Source organism: Betta splendens, chromosome 2 (genome assembly GCF_900634795.4).
Source record: "Betta splendens chromosome 2, fBetSpl5.4, whole genome shotgun sequence".
In the NCBI taxonomy this organism is placed as follows: domain Eukaryota; kingdom Metazoa; phylum Chordata; class Actinopteri; order Anabantiformes; family Osphronemidae; genus Betta; species Betta splendens.
The window spans coordinates 9,989,513-10,009,484 of NC_040882.2; the positions used below are offsets into that span (position 1 = coordinate 9,989,513).

The 19,972-nt window shown below is 44.5% G+C and overlaps 3 protein-coding genes across 6 annotated transcripts; all 3 read right to left on the reverse strand.

Annotated features, from left to right (window-relative positions):
• Positions 1 to 46: 46 nt before the first annotated feature.
• LOC114870433 (retinol dehydrogenase 7-like) lies at positions 47 to 17,591 on the reverse strand. 2 transcript variants are annotated; one of them, XM_029175024.1, is made up of 5 exons: positions 17,464 to 17,591; positions 1,476 to 1,790; positions 876 to 1,134; positions 625 to 788; positions 47 to 541 (listed from the first exon to the last, which is right to left on the reverse strand). In XM_029175024.1, exons 2-5 carry the CDS (start codon positions 1,786 to 1,788, stop codon positions 318 to 320), a joined length of 960 nt encoding a protein of 319 aa, XP_029030857.1. In that variant the 5' UTR covers positions 1,789 to 1,790; positions 17,464 to 17,591; the 3' UTR covers positions 47 to 317. The 2 variants fall into 2 exon arrangements, with proteins under 2 accessions (XP_029030857.1, XP_029030851.1); XM_029175018.3 differs by lacking the exon at positions 17,464 to 17,591 and adding an exon at positions 6,249 to 6,408.
• On the reverse strand, positions 6,465 to 12,256 carry LOC114870444 (retinol dehydrogenase 7-like). Of its 2 annotated transcripts, none has more exons than XM_029175045.3 (5): positions 12,114 to 12,256; positions 9,145 to 9,459; positions 8,551 to 8,809; positions 8,300 to 8,463; positions 6,465 to 8,224 (listed from the first exon to the last, which is right to left on the reverse strand). In XM_029175045.3, the coding sequence occupies exons 2-5, from the start codon at positions 9,455 to 9,457 to the stop codon at positions 8,001 to 8,003; spliced, it is 960 nt and encodes a 319-aa protein (XP_029030878.1). In that variant the 5' UTR covers positions 9,458 to 9,459; positions 12,114 to 12,256; the 3' UTR covers positions 6,465 to 8,000. The 2 variants fall into 2 exon arrangements, with proteins under 2 accessions (XP_029030878.1, XP_029030895.1); XM_029175062.3 differs by lacking the exon at positions 12,114 to 12,256 and adding an exon at positions 10,114 to 10,129.
• On the reverse strand, positions 14,783 to 17,604 carry LOC114870427 (retinol dehydrogenase 7-like). 2 transcript variants are annotated; one of them, XM_029174991.1, is made up of 5 exons: positions 17,464 to 17,604; positions 16,763 to 17,077; positions 15,403 to 15,661; positions 15,146 to 15,309; positions 14,783 to 15,073 (listed from the first exon to the last, which is right to left on the reverse strand). In XM_029174991.1, the coding sequence occupies exons 2-5, from the start codon at positions 17,073 to 17,075 to the stop codon at positions 14,850 to 14,852; spliced, it is 960 nt and encodes a 319-aa protein (XP_029030824.1). In that variant the 5' UTR covers positions 17,076 to 17,077; positions 17,464 to 17,604; the 3' UTR covers positions 14,783 to 14,849. The 2 variants fall into 2 exon arrangements, with proteins under 2 accessions (XP_029030824.1, XP_055360258.1); XM_055504283.1 differs by lacking the exon at positions 17,464 to 17,604 and having other exon boundaries at positions 16,763 to 17,090.
• Positions 17,605 to 19,972: the final 2,368 nt, after the last annotated feature.

A 19,972-nucleotide genomic window follows, 5' to 3' on the forward strand; every position in this document is an offset into this window, starting at 1 on the left:
TAGAGGCCCAGGAATGCTAAAACTAATATATGCTGCCAAAATCATATGCTGTGTAAAGTCAATGGATTTATTGTCTGAACTTCAAGTTAACTGGGATGGAACCCAGTAAAAAAAGTTAAACTGAAATGAAATTTTGAATTGAATGCAGCGTATCAACTTTATTACTGAGCCTTATAAATCAAAGCTTTGTTGCCATTCATCCTTAACCTTTCACACACGTGTCGGAGAGAAAAAAGCAAGGTGTGCACAGTTGTTTTTTTAAAAACACATCTTTGTCAGGTGTAATGCAAATACAACAAAAGGAAACCCAGCACAGGTTACTGCACTTGCTTGGCGATCGGAATGGAGTTCCTCAGCACGATGTAATCAGTAATGCAGCTGGGCATGTAGGACATGGGCAGGCAGAACAGCTTGGCGTCCCAGCCCGGGGAGTAGCGGGTGCGGGGCCGGACCGCAGCCACGGCGTGCTCCATGCAGCCCACCACCTTCATCAGATCCCCGTCACTCGCACTGGGCATTTCAACATTTAGCCTGTGTAACGCTGGGAATGGGAACGATGCCACAATGAGTTCAACGTATCAGCAAAGCCCCCCCCCCCCCCCCCGCCGAATGTAGAAAACCTACCCTTTGGCAAAAAATCTACCCCGTAGTCCTGTTTGACGTCCTGGGGAAGTCGGTCCCACAGCTTTTTGAGATTTTCACCCAGGAAAGCAGCATCCATCATTCTGGTTTTGAAGCCGCCTGGCTCAATGCAGAGGACTTTGACACCAAAGGGCTTCATGCCCAGCCTACAGACGAAGATGTATTTATTTAGGTCCTGAACTCATCTTTGTTGTGGCTCAATGCTGATAAATCATTAATTTTTAATATATCACCTCAGGCTGTCATTGAAGGCCTCCACACCAAACTTTGACACAGGATATGGGCCTCCGATAACACTGATCCTCCCAAACACGCTGGCCACGTTCACCACCCTCCCCCTGGCCTTCTTGATGAGCGGCAGGACGCTCAGGGTCACGGCGATCACGCCCATCAGGTTCACGTCCAGCATGGACTTGTAGTCGTCGATGGTCAGCCAGTCGCACGCCGCGGAGGGAACGCACACGCCAGCGTTGTTCACCACGGCCCACAGTCCTGGAAGCACACCACGTCGCCATGACAACCTGTTTCTCATCATTTCTCTCATGTTTTCGGTTGTCAGCTGGCGTCTTGTTGCACCTTTGATTTAAAATAAGTCTAATTGATCATTTCAACCTTATTAGCAATGTGAGGCCTGTAAATTAAATATAATAAAGTATGCCCTTAAATCTCAAAGCGTTTGTTCTAGCTAGTTACAGGCACAAAGACACCATGCTGCGTATTCAGTAGGTGGATTACCCAACAATAAATAACTACTAGTGTAAAATAAATAGTGTAGGAGAGAGTTGCCAGGTTCAACTGTTAGTGCACAGTAGAACCTGGCAGCACGTGCTCACCCCGTTCCCCCACTTTGTCCTTGATCACCCCGGCCACTTTGGCCACGCTGTCTTTAGACGTCACGTCCAGGTGGACTGCGGTCAGGCTGCCGGAGCAGGACTTCCTCAGGTCCTCCTCGCCCTTCTCCGTGAAGCAGCCGGCGATCACTCTGAAGCCCTGCTTGTCCAGGTGCCGGGCCAGGAGGTTGCCGAAGCCGGTGTCGCAGCCCGTGATGTACACGTACTTGCTGTGTTTGTCGGGGACCCTGGGGAGCTCCCTGACCCAGCGGTACAGGTAGTAGAACACCACCAGGCCGAGGAGGTACAGGTACATGGCTGCGGGAACAGCGTCAGGTCCCGTTAGCGACTCTTCTGCACATGAACACAGCTGCTTGTTTCCTGCCTTTGTTTAGCATTAATAACACTCTTTCAGAATAAACGTAGGGCGGATGGAGAACCGGCCTCTCTACCAAACTAAAACTTGTGTGGTTGTAACAACTTGTAGTTGTAACTAGACGGTGGTAACTTGACCGACTCCCGAATGCAGCACTGGTTGCTCTTAGTTGCGGCAGGTGTTTGAAGCAGAGCAAAGCAGCTTAGCTGTACTCGTCGATGCCTTGATAATGTTTTGTCAATGCTTTGTCGTCTGTACACGATCTAAACAGTCGTTACATTTTTTTACAAGGTGTAAATAGAGATGGTTCAGTCCCTGGTCCAACCATCCTGCCTGTGCTCTGTTGTTGCTGTGCTTTTCCCTCTCTCTATCCCCTCACCCCAACCGGTTAAGGCAGATGGTTAGAGTGTTTTTCCTCTCCACTAAAGCAATCCACGTCTGGACTGAGGTAACCTGACCTACATGTGAACTTAACTCCCTTATTGAAGAGCCTCTACGTCCTTTCCAGTCCCAAGAGATAAGGGACCCTGAATCTTTCTCCACCACAGGAGACTGGTTTCTATCACAACAGGCACCAATTGGCGCCAACATCTCAAATGTCCATATCAAAGAACCATGAGTCCACTTTGTTGATCTACCTGTAAATCTCACAGGATTCCACCTCTGCTTATCATTCCAAAAGGACAGGCTGTCACATTTATCACTGAGAAGCTGCCTCTCCCAGAACTGGGACCACCAGTCATAAAATGTGGAATGTGCTCATCAAGAGAACAAGAGACTTCATTTGGACACAAGTTCTGGTTCAGATGCACCAGAACTTTCAACTTCCATGAAACAGATGCCATTGTATTCTGTGGACAAAATGTTTTCATTTGATATTAGATTGGTTTCTGTGTGATGTTCAATGCCCGATCTACAGATTTTCCAGGAAATTCCTAAAGTTACTAAGGGACTTCAACTCATCACCCTGCTTTCCTTTGTGTGTAGGCACAAAGTTGAAAAAGAGAGACTCACCGTCTTTACTTCTTTTAATCTGTGCAACATACACATAGACTATGTCCACCAGCTACAGCTTAAGGGTTACAATTGTTTAATAAGTAATGTCCAGATTAGGTCATTTATAATTTGATTTTGCTTGCATTTATTATTCGTGTTTGTTTTAGTGTTTACTGGGTGTTACATAAGACAAGACCAGTCATGATGAATAACATTTAATTTGTTACAGCGTTGTAAGGGACCACGTATAAGACCTTATATTCTAGGCATTTAATATTGCTGTTTAACCATTCTGACGTCTCTGCTTATTTGAGTGTCAAAGTGATCGTTACACGTGTATTTTGTTATGGTGTGATGGAACTTTGAGCTTGATGAAAAGAGGAAAGCTTAGTTATCCCAGATTTAGGAGCGATCCAAATCAAATAGTTTGATTCCTGATCTGAAGAGGCGGAACTCTTCACCACTGGTTGAACTCATTTCTCCGCCCTGCAGTGACCACTGCCCCAGGGGTATTTAAACCAGTGACACCCTAGGCGAATCGGATTTCCCTCTATCTTCAAACTTCTTTCACCTTTTCTTTTTGCGTCGCATTACTTTTCTTTTATTTTCCTTTGTTCTTAAATTTTGTAAACCTAAGTTAAACTTAGAAACACGAACGAACAATGAATTTTGTAACGTTAGAAAGTCATCAAGAAACGCCGCAAAACGGAAACTATTACAAACAGTCATTAGTTGACTCGCTAATTTGATCGAACTAATTAAATTAGATTCCAGCCCGTTTCCCTTTTGGGCTAGTTTAAGTAGCGCTGACGCTTTGAAACACCTTGGAAAGTTCAGCCTGGCTGACTGTTACTTCGCTGAACCCGAGCCGTCATCATCATCGCGGGTAAGGATTCCTGGCCCAGAGGCCGTGGCACCTGGACCAGAGAGGGCACGCCTGCTCAACCAACCGGTAACGGGAGACGCTGCACAGCGGCTACAGCTCCAAACTAAGGCAAGACGAACATCTCTAATCCTCTGAGGATTCTGGTGTTTCTCAAAGCGCTGAAGTTGGATATTCCAAATTGATTAGTTATCCTTAGATTTGTACAAGTTAGAAACTAATACTCTTTTCGCTTGATCAAAGCCATCACACACTCAGGTCTTGACCATTCTTTGTGTTTTTACTCATTGATTCATTCACTGTTCATCATCTCATTCTGATTGTTCTCTCATTTTTTGTTCTGTTTATTTGAGTATTTCCATATTATGTTATTCATATATCCAGTAGTGTTAGATTAATAAAACGTTAAAAGGAATCTAGTTTTGTGTGCATTGTTCCTCACATTTAAGTAGAGGTCACTGAACCGCGACAAGAATTCATGGTATAAGAGATTGATTTGGTTTTATCACAAGAAAGTTGTTATTGTTGTTCGTAACTGATAACTCATTGAATTGACATCTGGCGTTGACTAGATTGATACAAGCGTGGTTTCAGTTTTAAAACAAACCTGGTGCCCCAACTTCGAGGTATATTAATGTTTCTGCATTAATATCAAATTATTAATAATTTGAATCCGCTACACCACCGTCAAATAAAAGGCTTGCTGTATGTGGGATCTGTTGGGTTTAGTTGTGTTAGGTCTTAAACCTTACCTTGTAAAGTGCCTTGAGATAACCTTGTTGTGATTTGGCGCTATATAAATAAAAATGAACTGAAATAAAATTGAAGATGTTCATGTTTCTTGTACCTAATACAGTACACACTAATTTAATCTATTAATATTATTGACCTAGTGGTTAAGGCAGTGGTGTGCGGTGAAGTTCATGGCTGGTGAGGCACTGACTTCTCCAGAGTCAGACTTACAATAAAAGAACTTGAATGAGTCTCTATATGTTCACTATGGGCAATGACAATTACTTTAATTATAACAGAGGAACAGAGGGGATCAAACAGTGATACTGGCTTTAAACTCACTTTACTCACTTAAAACAAAACTTTGACTTTAGAAAATACCACAGGACCTAACACAATTACAATAGACATTAATGGAAACATGAGACTTTGCTTTCGATTAACACGGGACTTCTGCCTTATTTAGTTAACACAGCACTAGTACTTTTAACACGGGACTGCAAAACGACACAAGACTTTGACTTTACTTGACTTAGAAATTTAAGTTGGTGTCATCTGTTATTTTTTAGAAAACATAAAACCATTTGTGGTCTTAGTTTTACATATTTTATTCAACACCCTGTGTTAGTCCAGACGTTATCAAGGCAGCACAGCCAGTCTTTTTCGGGTGCACCAGTCCGTTTAAAAGGAGCGAGTTGTCTTCTGTCCCGTAGTTAAAGCAAACCTTTAGGCTCCCGCGTTGCTCTTCCATCAGTTATGAGCTTTTGTTTTGAAAATGTCTTAAGACGACTTACATCATTCTCCTCCATCTTGAGAGGTGGGAAATAAACTAACTGAGTTCGTTTGCTAACTCACTGGAGCAGCGCCAACGTCACTGGCGCGAAGAGGCGTCTGACAAAAAAAAAAAAACAGAATTGCGTGACAGTAGCATTCAAGCACCTGTCGGCTTCCGTAGAGGCTATTTTCTGTCTTGCCTTATTTGGAGATTTCTTTGCCCGTTTTGCGCGATCAAGGAAGTAATTATGTCAGACACAAATTGATAAACGCATTAAAGAACTTGTAGAAAGTGACGGTAAAGACAAAATCTCTTTTGTTGACAAGCTGTGAAACAGGAATCAATTGCTTAATTTATTAACACATATAATGACGGCTCGAGAATGGGAGCTGGGGCCCCAGGTATTGATTTCTATTTTATGTTATTATGTATTCATATTATGGTATTTTGTCAGGCGAGGTGAGGCCCCGCCTCCCCCGCCCACCCTGACCGCACGTCACTGCGGTTAAGGCCATGACTATAGGTTCCTTTTTCTGCAGCAGGATCGAATCCCGTCAATGTATTTTTTTTTTTTTTTTTGCTTATTTCACATAAGGACTGAATCATCACTTCCTTTAAACTACTTCCGCATCTACAATACGAGCAACGTTAAAACTGTGTCAGATTACCCCCTTGTAATACTGTAAAGACTGTTTAGATCGTGTAGAGACGACAAAACACTGTCCAGGCATCGACGAGGACCTGCTTTTCCCTGCTTCAAACATCTGGTGTAACTAATAGCAACCAGTGCGGCCACCAGTTAAACTAGAAACGAGTAAAACCGGGTAAAGTCGCAGATGTTAGGCAGAAAAAGCTGTAAAACTAATTATCAGCGCTGCTAAATTAAACCAAAGCTACAAACTACAGGTTAAACGGAGACTTCAGCTGAGCGACTTCTAAACACGTGGGAACGAGATTACGCGTTCTTTTAAATAAGCGCTGCGAACAGAGGCCGAGCCAGGAGCAGGGTCCTACCTGCAGGACCGACGGGTTCTGGACGTCTGAGCTGGTTCCGTCCGTTTCACGCAGCAGCAGCAGAGCGGAGCCTCAGACGAAGCGGTCTTACAGCTTCATATAGGAGTGTACGGGACGACACAGGCTTCACCAGCACATACTTGTTCGATGGTCTGTGTTGCTCAACAAAGGCGGAGCTTGTGTACATGTACATGTGATGTAAAGAATTAGATCACATGAAGAAATGCTTTGATTTATTGAATATATAACATTGATTTTTATCTGGCAGAAAACTGAAATATTGTAAATATTACAGACAGTACATGTAAAGAGAAACTATATAATCATCACACATACACACATCCATAAACAAAGCACACATCCATGAACAGAGCAAATGCAGTTTGCAGTTCTGGTTGAACAGTCTTATAGCAGCAGGCAGGAAAGACCTGTGATATCTCTCCTTCACACAGCGAGGGTGGAGTGCAGCGAGTCCTCCAGTGGGTGAGAGTCCTGGTCCAGGACGGATGTCAGTTTGGCCAGGACCTTTTTCCTGCACCGTGTCCAGAGTGCAGCCCAGCACAGAGCTGGACTTCTTGATGACCCTGTCCAGTCTCTTCCTGTCCCTCACTGTGATGCTGCTGCTCCAGCAAACCACACCGTACAGGATGGCTGATGCCACCACAGAGTCATAGAAGGTCTTCAGGAGTGGCCTCTTCCTGTACAGTGCATCCGTGTTATGAGTCCATTCCAGTTTATTGCGTACATGCAGTCCGCGTATAAAAGTCCACTCTCTCAATGTCCATTCCCTGGATGTGCATCGATGAGATGACAGCAGACTGCCGTCGGCGGAAGTCCACTGTCTACTTGGTTTTCCCTGCATTGATCAGGAGGTGGTACTGTTCAGCTCACCTCTGATTACAGTAGTTATGTTCTCAAAATCCCAAACAATACATTTGTCTTCATAAGATGACCGGTCAGAAAACTGCTAACAGAGATGAAACTGCGGCTGCTTCATTATCACATTGCACACATACAAAAAGAAATGAAGGAAGTAGCCGGAGTAGATAAGGAAGGAAATTTTAAAGTGGATTTGTAAAAACAGTCCTGCAGCGTATCAACTTTGTAACCAAGCCTTATAAATAAAGGCTTTATTGCCATTCATTCTTAAACTTTCACACGGGCCTATCATCAAAGACACGATTAGCTTCAGACCTGTATCTACCTGTAGACAGAGTGGCCTTGAACAAAAGCACAGAGATTTTTTTTTAAAAACACATCTTTATGTCAGATGTAATGCAAATACAACAAAAAAAAAACCAGCCGCTTCGGGCGTTACCACGCCATTCAATGGTCATTATCAGTGGTTATCAGCCCATACGTATGAGCCGGTAGGTGCCCACCTACCTGCTGGCAGCGGTGAGTAGGTGCAGTAGGTCGCCGTCATTGATCCGTAAGGTTGATCATGGCTCAGATGATTTAACCAGCAGAGTCAGTAGGGGCGCTGTTGAGCGATTGTTGTTCAGACGGGAGGATGGATTTTTTTTTATTTTGATTTATTAGCAAGCATAAAAGTAGCTAGCTGTATTGTGTTATCTCAGCGGAACCATAGCCACAATAATGTCCGTAGCTGCTTAACGTAGCAACTTAGCTAGCTGCTAGCTGTTAGCGAGTAATTAGAGTAGGCACCTACTGGCCCATACGAATGGGCTAATTAGTACTGATCAGCCCATTTTTTATGGGTGATAACATCCGAAGCGAGTGCAGCACAGGTTACTGCACTTGCTTGGTAATTGGAATGAAGTTCCTCAGCAGTATGTAATCAGTAATGCAGCTGGGCATGTAGGACATGGGCAGACAGAACAGCTTGGCGTCCCAGCCCGGGGAGTAGCGGGTGCGGGGCCGGACCGCAGCCACGGCGTGCTCCATGCAGCCCACCACCTTCATCAGGTCCCCGTCACACAGGCTGGGCAGCTTTTCAGTCAGCATCTGTAACACTGGGAGTAGGAACGAGGCCACGGTAAGTACAATGAATAAGCAAAGAACCCCCCCCCCCAATGTAGAAAACCTACTCTTTGGCAAAAAATCTACCCCGTAGTCCTGTTTGACATCCTGGGGAAGTCTGTCCCACAGCTTTTTGACATTTTCACCCAGGAGAGCAGAGTCTGTCATGCTGGTTTTGAAGAAGCCTGGCTCAATGCAGAGGACTTTGACACCAAAGGGCTTCATGCCCAGCCTACAGACAACCATGTATTTATTTAGGTCCTGAACTCATCTTTGTTGTGGCTCAATGCTGATAAATCATTAATTTTGAATGTATCACCTCAGGCTGTCGTTGAAGCCCTCCACACCAAACTTTGACACAGGATATGGGCCTCCAGGAACACTGATCCTCCCAGCCACGCTGGCCACGTTCACCACCCTCCCCCTGGCCTTCTTGATGAGCGGCAGGACGCTCAGGGTCACGGCGATCACGCCCATCAGGTTCACGTCCAGCACTGACTTGTAGTCGTCGATGGTCAGCCAGTCGCACGCCGGGGAGGGAACGTTCACGCCCGCGTTGTTCACCACGGCCCACAGTCCTGGAAACACACAACCATGACAACCGCCTTCAGCTGGCGTCTTGTTGCACCTCTTTTGATATGAAATGAATCTAATTGATCATTTCCACCTTATTAGGAATGTGAGGCCTGTAAAAGACTGAAAACTTTGATTGAAGTATGCCCTTAAAACTCAAACCCTTCGTTCTGTTATCTGAGCTAGTTACTGGTTACCACGAGCACAAAGACACCATGCTGCTTATTCAGTAGGTTTATTACCCAACAATAAATAACTACTAGTGTAAAATAAATAGTGTAGGAGAGAGTTGCCAAGTTCAACTGTTTGTGCACAGTAGAACCTGGCAGCACGTGCTCACCCCGTTCCCCCACTTTGTCCTTGATCACCCCGGCCACTTTGGCCACACTGTCTTTAGACGTCACGTCCAGGTGGACTGCAGTCAGGCTGCCGGAGCAGGACTTCCTCAGGTCCTCCTCGCCCTTCTCCGTGAAGCAGCCGGCGATCACTCTGAAGCCCTGCTTGTCCAGGTGCCGGGCCAGGAGGTTGCCGAAGCCGGTGTCGCAGCCCGTGATGTACACGTACTTGCTGTGTTTGTCGGGGACCCTGGGGAGCTCCCTGACCCAGCGGTACAGGTAGTAGAACACCACCAGGGCGAGGAGGTACAGGTACATGGCTGCGGGAACAGCGTCAGGTCCCGTTAGCGACTCTTCTGCACACAAACACAGCTGTTTGTTTCCTGCCTTTGTTCAGCATTAATAACACTCTTTCAGAATAAACGTAGGGCGGATGGAGAACCGGCCTCTCTACCAAACTAAAACTTGTGTGGTTGTAACAACTTTTAGTTGTAACTAGACGGTGGTAACTTGACCGACTTCCGAATGCCGCACTGGTTGCTCTTAGTTACGGCAGGTGTTTGAAGCAGAGCAAAGCAGCTTAGCTGGCCTCGTCGATGCCTTGATAATGTTTTGTCAATGCTTTGTCGTCTGTACACGATCTAAACAGTCTTTGCATTTTTTTACAAGGTGTAAATAGAGATAGTTCAGTCCCTGGTCCTGTCACGGAACGGCAGAGAAAGGACCCAAATGCGCAGTGCAGACGCAGCAGACGGGAGGTATGATTAAAGTGATATTTAATGCAAGAATCCAGGTCACAGACGGTCCAAGTCATACACAGGTAGGCACAGTATTGTAGCAAGCAAGAGATAAGCTTAATCGGGTCCGGTAACAGGCCTGGGTCAATAACAAAAGGCTCAGATCTCAGAACTAGAACCGGCAGGCTTAGACAGGTCCAGAAACAGGCAGAGTTCAGCAACAGAGTGAAGACTTACAACACTGGTCAGGATCAGGCGAGAACGATAGTCAGAGGTACGGAACTGAGTCAACAACAGAATAAGCCGAGCTAGAGAAATGCTGGAACGTGAGGTCATAGAATCAACGATCTGGCGAGGTACTGGGGTGAGAAGTGGTGCTTAAATGCAAGGTGAATTGATTACTGATGAAGTGCAGGTGTGGATAATGACCGGGTGAAGCAGGGACAGCTGTGACATGACGTAAACTGGGAGTGAAGCTAGAACGGAAACTGAAACTGGGAGACTACCAAAATAAAACAGGAAATGGAAACTGGAACCCAAAACATGATGATATGGCCGATGAACACAGTACTTTCAAAATAAAACTGAAAACAGAACCAGAACCTGACAGGTCCAACCATCCTGCCTGTGCTCTGTTGTTGCTGTGCTTTTCCCTCTCTCTATCCCCTCACCCCAACCGGTTAAGGCAGATGGTTAGAGTGTTTTTCCTCTCCACTATAGCAATCCACGTCTGGACTGAGGTAACCTGACCTACATGTGAACTTAACTCCCTTATTGAAGAGCCTCTACGTCCTTTCCAGTCCCAAGAGATAAGGGACCCTGAATCTTTCTCCACCACAGGAGACTGGTTTCTATCACAACAGGCACCAATTGGCGCCAACATCTCAAATGTCCATATCAAAGAACCATGAGTCCACTTTTTTGATCTACCTGTAAATCTCACAGGATTCCACCTCTGCTTATCATTCCAAAAGGACAGGCTGTCACATTTATCACTGAGAAGCTGCCTCTCCCAGAACTGGGACCACCAGCCATAAAATGTGGAATGGGCTCATTAAGAGAACAGGAGACTTCATTTGGACACTAGTTCTGGTTCAGATGCACCAGAACTTTAGACTTCCATGAAACAGATGCCATTGTATTCTGTGGACAAAATGTTTTCATTTGATATTAGATTGGTTTCTGTGTGATGTTTAATGCCCGATCTACAGATTTGCCAGGAAATTCCTAAAGTTACAAAGGGACTTCAACTTATCACCACGCTTTTTCCTCCATCTTGAGAGGTGGGAAATAAACTAACTGAGTTTGTTTGCTAACGTCACTGGCGCGAAGAGGCGTCTGACAAAAAAAAAAAAAACAGAATCACGTGACAGTAGCAGTCAAGCACCTGTCGGCTTCCGTAGAGGCTATTTTCTGTCTTGCCTTATTTGGAGATTTCTTTGCCCGTTTTTGCGCAATTAAGGAAGTAATTATGTCAGACACACATCCATAAACGCATTAAAGAACTTGTAGAAAGTGACGGTAAAGACAAATTCTCTTTTGTTGACAAGCTGTGAAACAGGAATCAATTGCTTAGTTTATTAACACATATAATGACGGCTCGAGAATGGGAGCTGGGGCCCCAGGTATTGATTTCTATTTTATTTTATTATGTATTCATAGTATGGTAGTTTGTCAGGCGAGGTGAGGCCCCGCCTCCCCCGCCCACCCTGACCGCACGTCACTGCGGTTAAGGCCACGACTATAGGTTCCTTTTTCTGCAGCAGGATCGAATCCCGTCAATGTATTTTTTTTTTTTTTTTGCTTATTTCACATAAGGACTGAATCATCACTTCCTTTAAACTACTTCCGCATCTACAACACGAGCAACGTTAAAACTGTGTCAGATTACCCCCTTGTAATACTGTAAAGACTGTTTAGATCGTGTGGAGACGACAAAACACTGTCCAGGCATCGACGAGGACCTGCTTTTCCCTGCTTCAAACATCTGGTGTAACTAATAGCAACCAGTGCGGCCACCAGTTAAACTAGAAACGAGTAAAACCGGGTAAAGTCGCAGATGTTAGGCAGAAAAAGCTGTAAAACTAATTATCAGCGCTGCTAAATTAAACCAAAGCTACAAACTACAGGTTAAACGGAGACTTCAGCTGAGCGACTTCTAAACACGTGGGAACGAGATTACGCGTTCTTTTAAATAAGCGCTGCGAACAGAGGCCGAGCCAGGAGCAGGGTCCTACCTGCAGGACCGACGGGTTCTGGACGTCTGAGCTGGTTCCGTCCGTTTCACGCAGCAGCAGCAGAGCGGAGCCTCAGAGGAAGCGGTCTAACAGCTTCATATAGGAGTGTACGGGACGACACAGGCTTCACCAGCACATACTTGTTCGATGGTCTGTGTTGCTCAACAAAGGCGGAGCTTGTGTACATGTACATGTGATGTAAAGAATTAGATCACATGAAGAAATGCTTTGATTTATTGAATCTATAACATTGATTTTTATCTGGCAGAAAACTGAAATATTGTAAATATTACAGACAGTACATGTAAAGAGAAACTATATAATCCATCACACACATCCATGAACAAAGCAAAAGTAGTTAGCTGTTCTGGATGATCAATCCTATATATATATATACACACTCTATTCTCACCATCCGCGGGTGGTCTCATCCACTTTCCAAGCTCGGGTCCTCTACCAGAGGCCAGGGAGCTTGAGGGTTCTGCGCAGTATCCTTGCTGTTCCTAGGACTGCACTTTTCTGGACTGAGATTTCGGATGTTTTTCCAGGGATCTGTCGTAGCCACTCCTCCAGTTTGGGGGTCACAGCCCCTAGTGCTCCGATCACCACAGGCACCACTGTGGCCTTCACCTTCCAAGCCTTCTCCAGTTCTTCTCTGAGCCCTTGGTATTTCTCTAGTTTCTCATGTTCCTTTTTCCTGATGTTGCCATCGCTTGGTATTGCCACATCCACCACTACGGCTTTCCTCTGCTCTTTATCCACCACCACAATGTCTGGTTGGTTCGCCATTACCATTCTGTCAGTCTGGATCTGGAAGTCCCACAGGATCTTGGCTCGCTCGTTCTCTACCACCTTGGGAGGTGTTTCCCACTTTGACCTTGGGGTTTCCAGTCCATACTCTGCACAGATGTTCCTGTATACTATGCCAGCCACTTGGTTATGGCGTTCCATGTATGCTTTGCCTGCCAGCATCTTACACCCTGCAGTTATGTGCTGGACCGTCTCTGGGGCCTCTTTGCACAGTCTACACCTTGGGTCTTGTCTGGTGTGGTAGATCTGGGTCTCTATGGCTCTGGTGCTCAGGGCCTGCTCCTGTGCAGCCAGGATGAGTGCCTCTGTGCTGTCCTTCAGCCCAGCCCTTTCAAGCCATTGGTAGGATTTGTTGAGATCAGCCACTTTCAGTTATGTTCCGGTGGTACACCCGGTGCAAGGGCTTGTCCTCCCATGATGGTCCCTCTTCCAGCATCCATCCTCTGTTCTCCACGCCTGAGACATTCACTCAGCACGTCATTCTGTCGGGCCTTATCCTTGATGTACTTATGGATCTGGATGTTTCCATTCTGGATAGTAGCTCTCACGCTCACTAGTCCTCGCCTCCTTCCTTGCGGCTAGCGTACAGTCTCAGGGTGCTTGATTTGGGGTGGAACCTCCATGCATGGTAAACATCTGTGGTCTGTATCTCTTCCTTTGGCCACCTTATATATTATATATATATATAAATATAGAGTATAATATATATATATATTAATATAATATATAAGTATAAAGAATATATATATATATATATAGAGAAATATATATATGATATATAACTATAATATCTATCTTATAATAATAATATCTATATGCTAAGATTTAGATATAGATATATATATATATATATATATATATATATATATATATATATATATATATATATATATATATATATAGATAGATAGATAGATAGATAGATAGATAGATAGATAGATAGATAGATAGATAGATAGATAGATATATAGATATCTCTCCTTCACACAGTCAGGGTGGATCGGTCTGTTACTGAAGGTGCTCTCGAGAGCAGACAGTGGGTCCTCTAGTGGGTGAGAGTCCTGGTCCAGGATGGAGGTGACTTCTTGATGACCCTGTCCAGTCTCCTTCTGTCCCTCACTGTGACGCTGCTGCTCCAGCAGACCACACCGTACAGAATGGCTGATGCCACCACAGAGTCATAGAAGGTCTTCAGGAGTGGCCTCCTCACTGCAAAAGACTCTCCTCAGCAGGTAAAGTCTGCTCTGACTCTTCCTGTACAGTGCATCCGTGTTATGAGTCCAGTCCAGTTTCTTCATTGTACATGCAGTCCGCGTAGAACAGTCCACTCTCTCAATGTCCACTCCCTGGATGTCCATCGATGAGATGACGGCAGACTGCCATCGGTGGAAATCCACCACCATCTCTTTGGTTTTCCCTGCATTGATCAGGAGGTGATACTTACTATTGAGCCCACCTCAAATTAGTTATGTTCCCAAAATCCCAGTTTAAAACAATACATTTGTCTTCATGACAGGTCAGAAAACTGATAACATAGAGATGAAACTGCGGCTGCTTCATTATCACATTGCACACATACAATACAGAAATGAAGGAAGTAGCCTGAGTAGATAAGTAAGGAAATTACCCAGTAGGTGAAGCTGTGGAGCAGTGTAATTTTAAAGTGGATTTGTAAAAACAGTCCCTCGGCGTATCAACCTTGTAACCAAGCCTTATAAATGAAGGATTTATTGCCATTCATCCTTGACCTTTTACATGGGCCTATCATCAGGGTTACGATTAGCTTCGGACCCGTATCTACCTGTAGACAGAGTGGCCTTGAACATGTGTATGTGAGAAAAAGCAAGTCTGCATAGAGCTTCTTTTCAAAAACACACCTTTATGTCAGATGTAATGCGAATACAACAAAAGGAAACCCAGCACAGGTTACTGCACTTTCTTGGCGATCGGAATAGAGTCCCTCAGCAGTATGTAATCAGCAATGCAGCTGGGCATGTAAGACATGGGCAGCCAGAACAGCTTGGCGTCCCAGCCTGGAGAGTAGCGGGTGCGGGGCCGGACCGCAGCCACGGCGTGCTCCATGCAGCCCACCACCTTCATCAGATCCCCGTCACTCATGCTGGGCAGCTTTTCAGTCAGCACCTGTAACGCTGGGAGTGGGAACGAGGCCACGGTGAGTACAACGTATGAGCAAAGTCCCCCCCTGAATGTAGAAAACCTACCCTTTGGCAAAAAATCTACCCCGTAGTCCTGTTTGACGTCCTGGGGAAGTCGGTCCCACAGCTTTTTGACATTTTCACCCAGGAGAGCAGAGTCCGTCACGCTGGTTTTGAAGAAGCCTGGCTCAATGCAGAGGACTTTGACACCAAAGGGCTTCATGCCCAGCCTACAGACGAAGATGTATTTATTTAGGTCCTGAACTCATCTTTGTTGTGGCTCAATGCTGATAAATCATTAATTTTGGGAGTGAATGTATCACCTCAGGCTGTCGTTGAAGCCCTCCACACCAAACTTGGACACAGGATATGGGCCTCCGGTAACACTGATCCTCCCAAACACGCTGGCCACGTTCACCACCCTCCCCCTGGCCTTCTTGATGAGCGGCAGGACGCTCAGGGTCACGGCGATCACGCCCATCAGGTTCACGTCCAGCATGGACTTGTAGTCGTCGATGGTCAGCCAGTCGCACGCCGCGGAGGGAACGGACACGCCAGCGTTGTTCACCACGGCCCACAGTCCTGGAAACACACCACGTCGCCATGACAACCTCTTCCTCATCATTTCTCTCATGTTTTCGGTTGTCAGCTGGTGTCTTGTTGCACCTTTGATTTGAAATTAATCTAATTGATCATTTCCACCTTATTAGGAATGTGAGGCCTGTAAAAGACTGAAAACTACTTTCTGAGATCCAAAGGAAAAAAAAGTGTCTTTCAATTAATTTTTTTTGTGATTTCCTGCCTCTTTGCTGAAGATGCTTGAAACAATCCATTTATCTAGTGACCTCTCATAAGAAGTTGTCCTGTTCATTCTTGTCTGTTTTCTCATCTGATGAGCCTCCTGATTCTCTGAGCTTTTTCTGTCTTCTCCAGCAGCAGAAACCTAAATTTCCTCATTTGACAATTGCAGATCTGAAACGTCCTTAATAATTTGGTACATACCTCTTTCTGCCTCAGTTCTGCCTGCTGCTACAGTGTAAAATTTAAGAGGTTTATAGTTATTGTCCCACAATAAAATGTGTTTTAAAAACATAGAGCAAGCAAGCTAGTTAGCCATTAGCCTACCCATCTAAATAGTTTTCATGTCCATTACAGTTGACATTCATAAATTGGCTATTCTTTTCCTTTCATGTTCATGATCAAGGAAATATATGATTATTATGGTAAAATAACAATACCTTAACAATATTTGACTCTTTTCCCAGCTGTTGCATTTGGCTGCTGCCTCCATTTTGTCTCAGCAAAAAAAACAAAGTTTCCCTCATCCCACCCAAACACATGAGATATCATTGTTAAGGCCAGGATGTCCTCTACAGAGCACACCAGGACTTAGTAGCGTAGCTCAAATGAGTCAAAGGTTATAGACCAAAAACCAATGTCCACCACAGAGGACACAAATGTATAGGCCGGATCTCAGGAGGTCAAAGTATGCACCTAAATCTCAAACCCTGCTCTGTTATCTGAGCTAGTTACTGGTTACCACGGGCACAAGGACACCAAGCTGCTTATTCAGTAGGTTTATTACCCAACAATAAATAACTACTAGTGTAAAATAAATAGTGTAGGAGAGAGTTGCCAGGTTCAACTGTTTGTGCACAGTAGAACCTGGCAGCACGTGCTCACCCCGTTCCCCCACTTTGTCCTTGATCACCCCGGCCACTTTGGCCACGCTGTCTTTAGACGTCACGTCCAGGTGGACTGCAGTCAGGCTGCCGGAGCAGGACTTCCTCAGGTCCTCCTCGCCCTTCTCCGTGAAGCAGCCGGCGATCACTCTGAAGCCCTGCTTGTCCAGGTGCCGGGCCAGGAGGTTGCCGAAGCCGGTGTCGCAGCCCGTGATGTACACGTACTTGCTGTGTTTGTCGGGGACCCTGGGGAGCTCCCTGACCCAGCGGTACAGGTAGTAGAACACCACCAGGGCGAGGAGGTACAGGTACATGGCTGCGGGAACAGCGTCAGGTCCCGTTAGCGACTCTTCTGCACATGAACACAGCTGCTTGTTTCCTGCCTTTGTTCAGCATTAATAACACTCTTTCAGAATAAACGTAGGGCGGATGGAGAACCGGCCTCTCTACCAAACTAAAACTTGCGTGGTTGCGTAACTAGACGGTGGGCGGGTCAAAGTTCACCGGGCGGACAAAGCCGCAGATGTTACGCAGAAGAAGCTGTGAAACTAGCCTAAATTAAGTTAAACCAAAGCAACAAGCTACAAACTACGGGTTAAACGGAGACTTCAGCTGAGCGACTTCTAAACACGTGGGAACGAGATTACGCGTTCTTTTAAATAAGCGCTGCGAACAGAGGCCGAGCCAGGAGCAAGGTCCTACCTGCAGGACCGACGGGTTCTGGACGCCTGAGCTGGTTCCGTCCGTTTCACGCAGCAGCAGCAGAGCGGACACAGCGAGCGGAACCGCAGACGAAGCGGTCTGACAGCGGCGCAGCTGCAGCAGCCGCTTCATGTAGGCGTGTACGGGACGACACAGCGCCGCCTAGCGGCTCGGGCGTCAACAGCACGTTCGATGGTCTGTGTTGCTCAACAGGCGGAGCTGAATTTATCAGTACATGTGATTTATAACATAAGAGCCAAGCTTTTATTGATTATTTGAGGCTGTCATGGTCATAAACCTAATTATGTTTATTATAAAGTTCAGTTGTACTGGAGTCATTTAGGACTTTGAATTTGTATAATATATACTTATATATATGCTTTGTATAATACTATATACAAAACTATACAGTATCACTTTGTTATGACACTATTGTATGTTAAGCTTATTCTGAAAATGCCCATTGAACAGAGGAAATTTTACAGTTTTTATCAGTCGCTTTGACGCAGCCGTCCAATGAAACAACACATACTCTTAACAGTTCACACACAGGTCTAAACAGCTGCTCCAGTGTCAAAATGACACGCTTTGTTTGCAAAAATATATAACTGTGTAAAAACAAACAACACAGTGGACAGCAAAGTACAAACCACTGATCTCAGTGTGAATCAGTGCTTGATTTTCTATGTAGCCTGTTGCTATTGGTTGTCTTTGTAGTTTATGTCAAATGTACCTTTTTTGCAAAGAATTGGATCCAGATGAACAAAATTCTTTGATTTATTTAATCCATAACACTGATTTTTCAAACTCTGGCAGAAAACTGAAATACAATGAGAACGGGTTTACACAGTCTGCCGGTAAGGTGATAATGAAGACTGAGTGGAAACTAGTTTCGTAAAATAGGTCAAAGCGATCAATAAAAACTGTAAATGTAAATGGCACATGGAAGCATCACGTAGGCCTGAACACCCTGAACTTAAAATATAAGTATAACTGAACAACATTCTGGCCACATCTTAGCAATATTTTTGGATTTAAGAAAAATGCATGACCTTGAGTCTGGGTCTGTGGCTTGTCAGTTGTTGTTACCACAAGCACCTGAGCAGCCAATGAAAACATGGCAACGTTATCAAGCACAGCACAGATGGCTGAAGAAAAACGAGTTGCATCTAATTTCCTCTGCTTATTTCAGTGACCTCTTGGGTAATGAAGACTGATAAAGTCTGTTGGGTTTGTTTTCCTCTCGTGTTGAATCAATAAAGTTGCAGCAAATTGCACTTTGTTGTATGGAGCGCCTTAAGCGCGCATGAGGATTTGCCCTCTCCTCAGAAAAAATATAATATAATATAATATAATATAATATAATATAATATAATATAATATAATATAATATAATATAATATAATATAATATAATATAATATAATATAATATAATATAATATAATTTTTTTACTGTTTTTACTGAATCCATGACATTCATTTTTCCAAACTGAAACTGAAGCTGAAACTTAAAAAAAATTGTAAATATTACAGAAAATACATATAAACCAAGTTACAGTCAAACCTATTAAAGGATGAGACACAGCCACTATTGACACGCAGTCTCTCCTTTCGACCTCCTCCATCCATGCTGGTGAAGAACAACGCAGACCTGGTACCTGTTTTAAGGTACACATTTGCTACTAAGCCTGATGCTTTGCTGGAATAGTGATGATGAAGACTGAGTGATACCTAGTTTCGTAAAAAAAGGGGAAAGCAATCACGAAACACTGTCATTTTGACTCATCAGGTGGGTCAAATGAAACAACCAAGTGCTTGTGGTGATATTTAACAAAACAATAGGGTTAATGAATCAATAGACTGGGTCATGCAGGCTGGGGGCTGTAAGCCAACACTTGGCTGAAAACAACCAGTGTTATTTTTCAGTGTGTATTTTATATAGGACAGGAGAATGAAATGAACCAGTTGTTCTCCTACAAAACAACAGCTGAGCACTAAACTCTATTTTTGTACGTGTTGTTGGTCTATCAAATCCAATCAGATGACTTTTCAGGGTAACAACTGATGTTTTAAACCACCTGGGTCACTCAGTTTGAGAATAAGGTCTCGCCATTTGAAATTCCTCGTGATTTGGGGCCACTTTGCTGCTTCTAAACCAGATCACAACAAATTTACAGGTTTCTTAAGTTATTACACGGTGTAAGCTTCGTCTGCGGTGAACTTGCAGGAAACTAAAATATTGACAATATTGACTTTTTTTTTACTTTCCAGTACGACCTAAGGGTCCTCTGTTGCATTCTCCATGTTTACCACCAGGAGGCAGCAGAGATGTTTGTATTTTGCTTCCTGTTGTGGCAGAGTCCTAATTCCAGCAGCAATTTTTATTATTTATTTCATTTTTACCAGAGTATAGATAATATAAGAACACTTGTTTTGACACAACGCTACACAACAACACTACCGAAACCCAGTACACGTAATCACTTAATCTACTCACATCCAGCTCTG

Excerpts from the sequence above, each read along its gene's own strand:
- LOC114870444 (XM_029175045.3), bottom strand. The coding sequence starts at position 9,457 with ATGTACCTGTACCTCCTCGCCCTGGTGGTGTTCTACTACCTGTACCGC. Across the intron at positions 8,810-9,144 it reads GGACAAAGTGGGGGAACGGG|GACTGTGGGCCGTGGTGAAC; the intron begins GTGAGCACGTGC and ends GTGTGTTTCCAG. Across the intron at positions 8,464-8,550 it reads GGCTTCAACGACAGCCTGAG|GCTGGGCATGAAGCCCTTTG; the intron begins GTGATACATTCA and ends GGTTGTCTGTAG.
- LOC114870433 (XM_029175024.1), bottom strand. The coding sequence starts at position 1,788 with ATGTACCTGTACCTCCTCGGCCTGGTGGTGTTCTACTACCTGTACCGC. Across the intron at positions 1,135-1,475 it reads GGACAAAGTGGGGGAACGGG|GACTGTGGGCCGTGGTGAAC; the intron begins GTGAGCACGTGC and ends GTGTGCTTCCAG. Across the intron at positions 789-875 it reads GCCTTCAATGACAGCCTGAG|GCTGGGCATGAAGCCCTTTG; the intron begins GTGATATATTAA and ends CTTCGTCTGTAG.
- LOC114870427 (XM_029174991.1), bottom strand. The coding sequence starts at position 17,075 with ATGTACCTGTACCTCCTCGCCCTGGTGGTGTTCTACTACCTGTACCGC. Across the intron at positions 15,662-16,762 it reads GGACAAAGTGGGGGAACGGG|GACTGTGGGCCGTGGTGAAC; the intron begins GTGAGCACGTGC and ends GTGTGTTTCCAG. Across the intron at positions 15,310-15,402 it reads GGCTTCAACGACAGCCTGAG|GCTGGGCATGAAGCCCTTTG; the intron begins GTGATACATTCA and ends CTTCGTCTGTAG.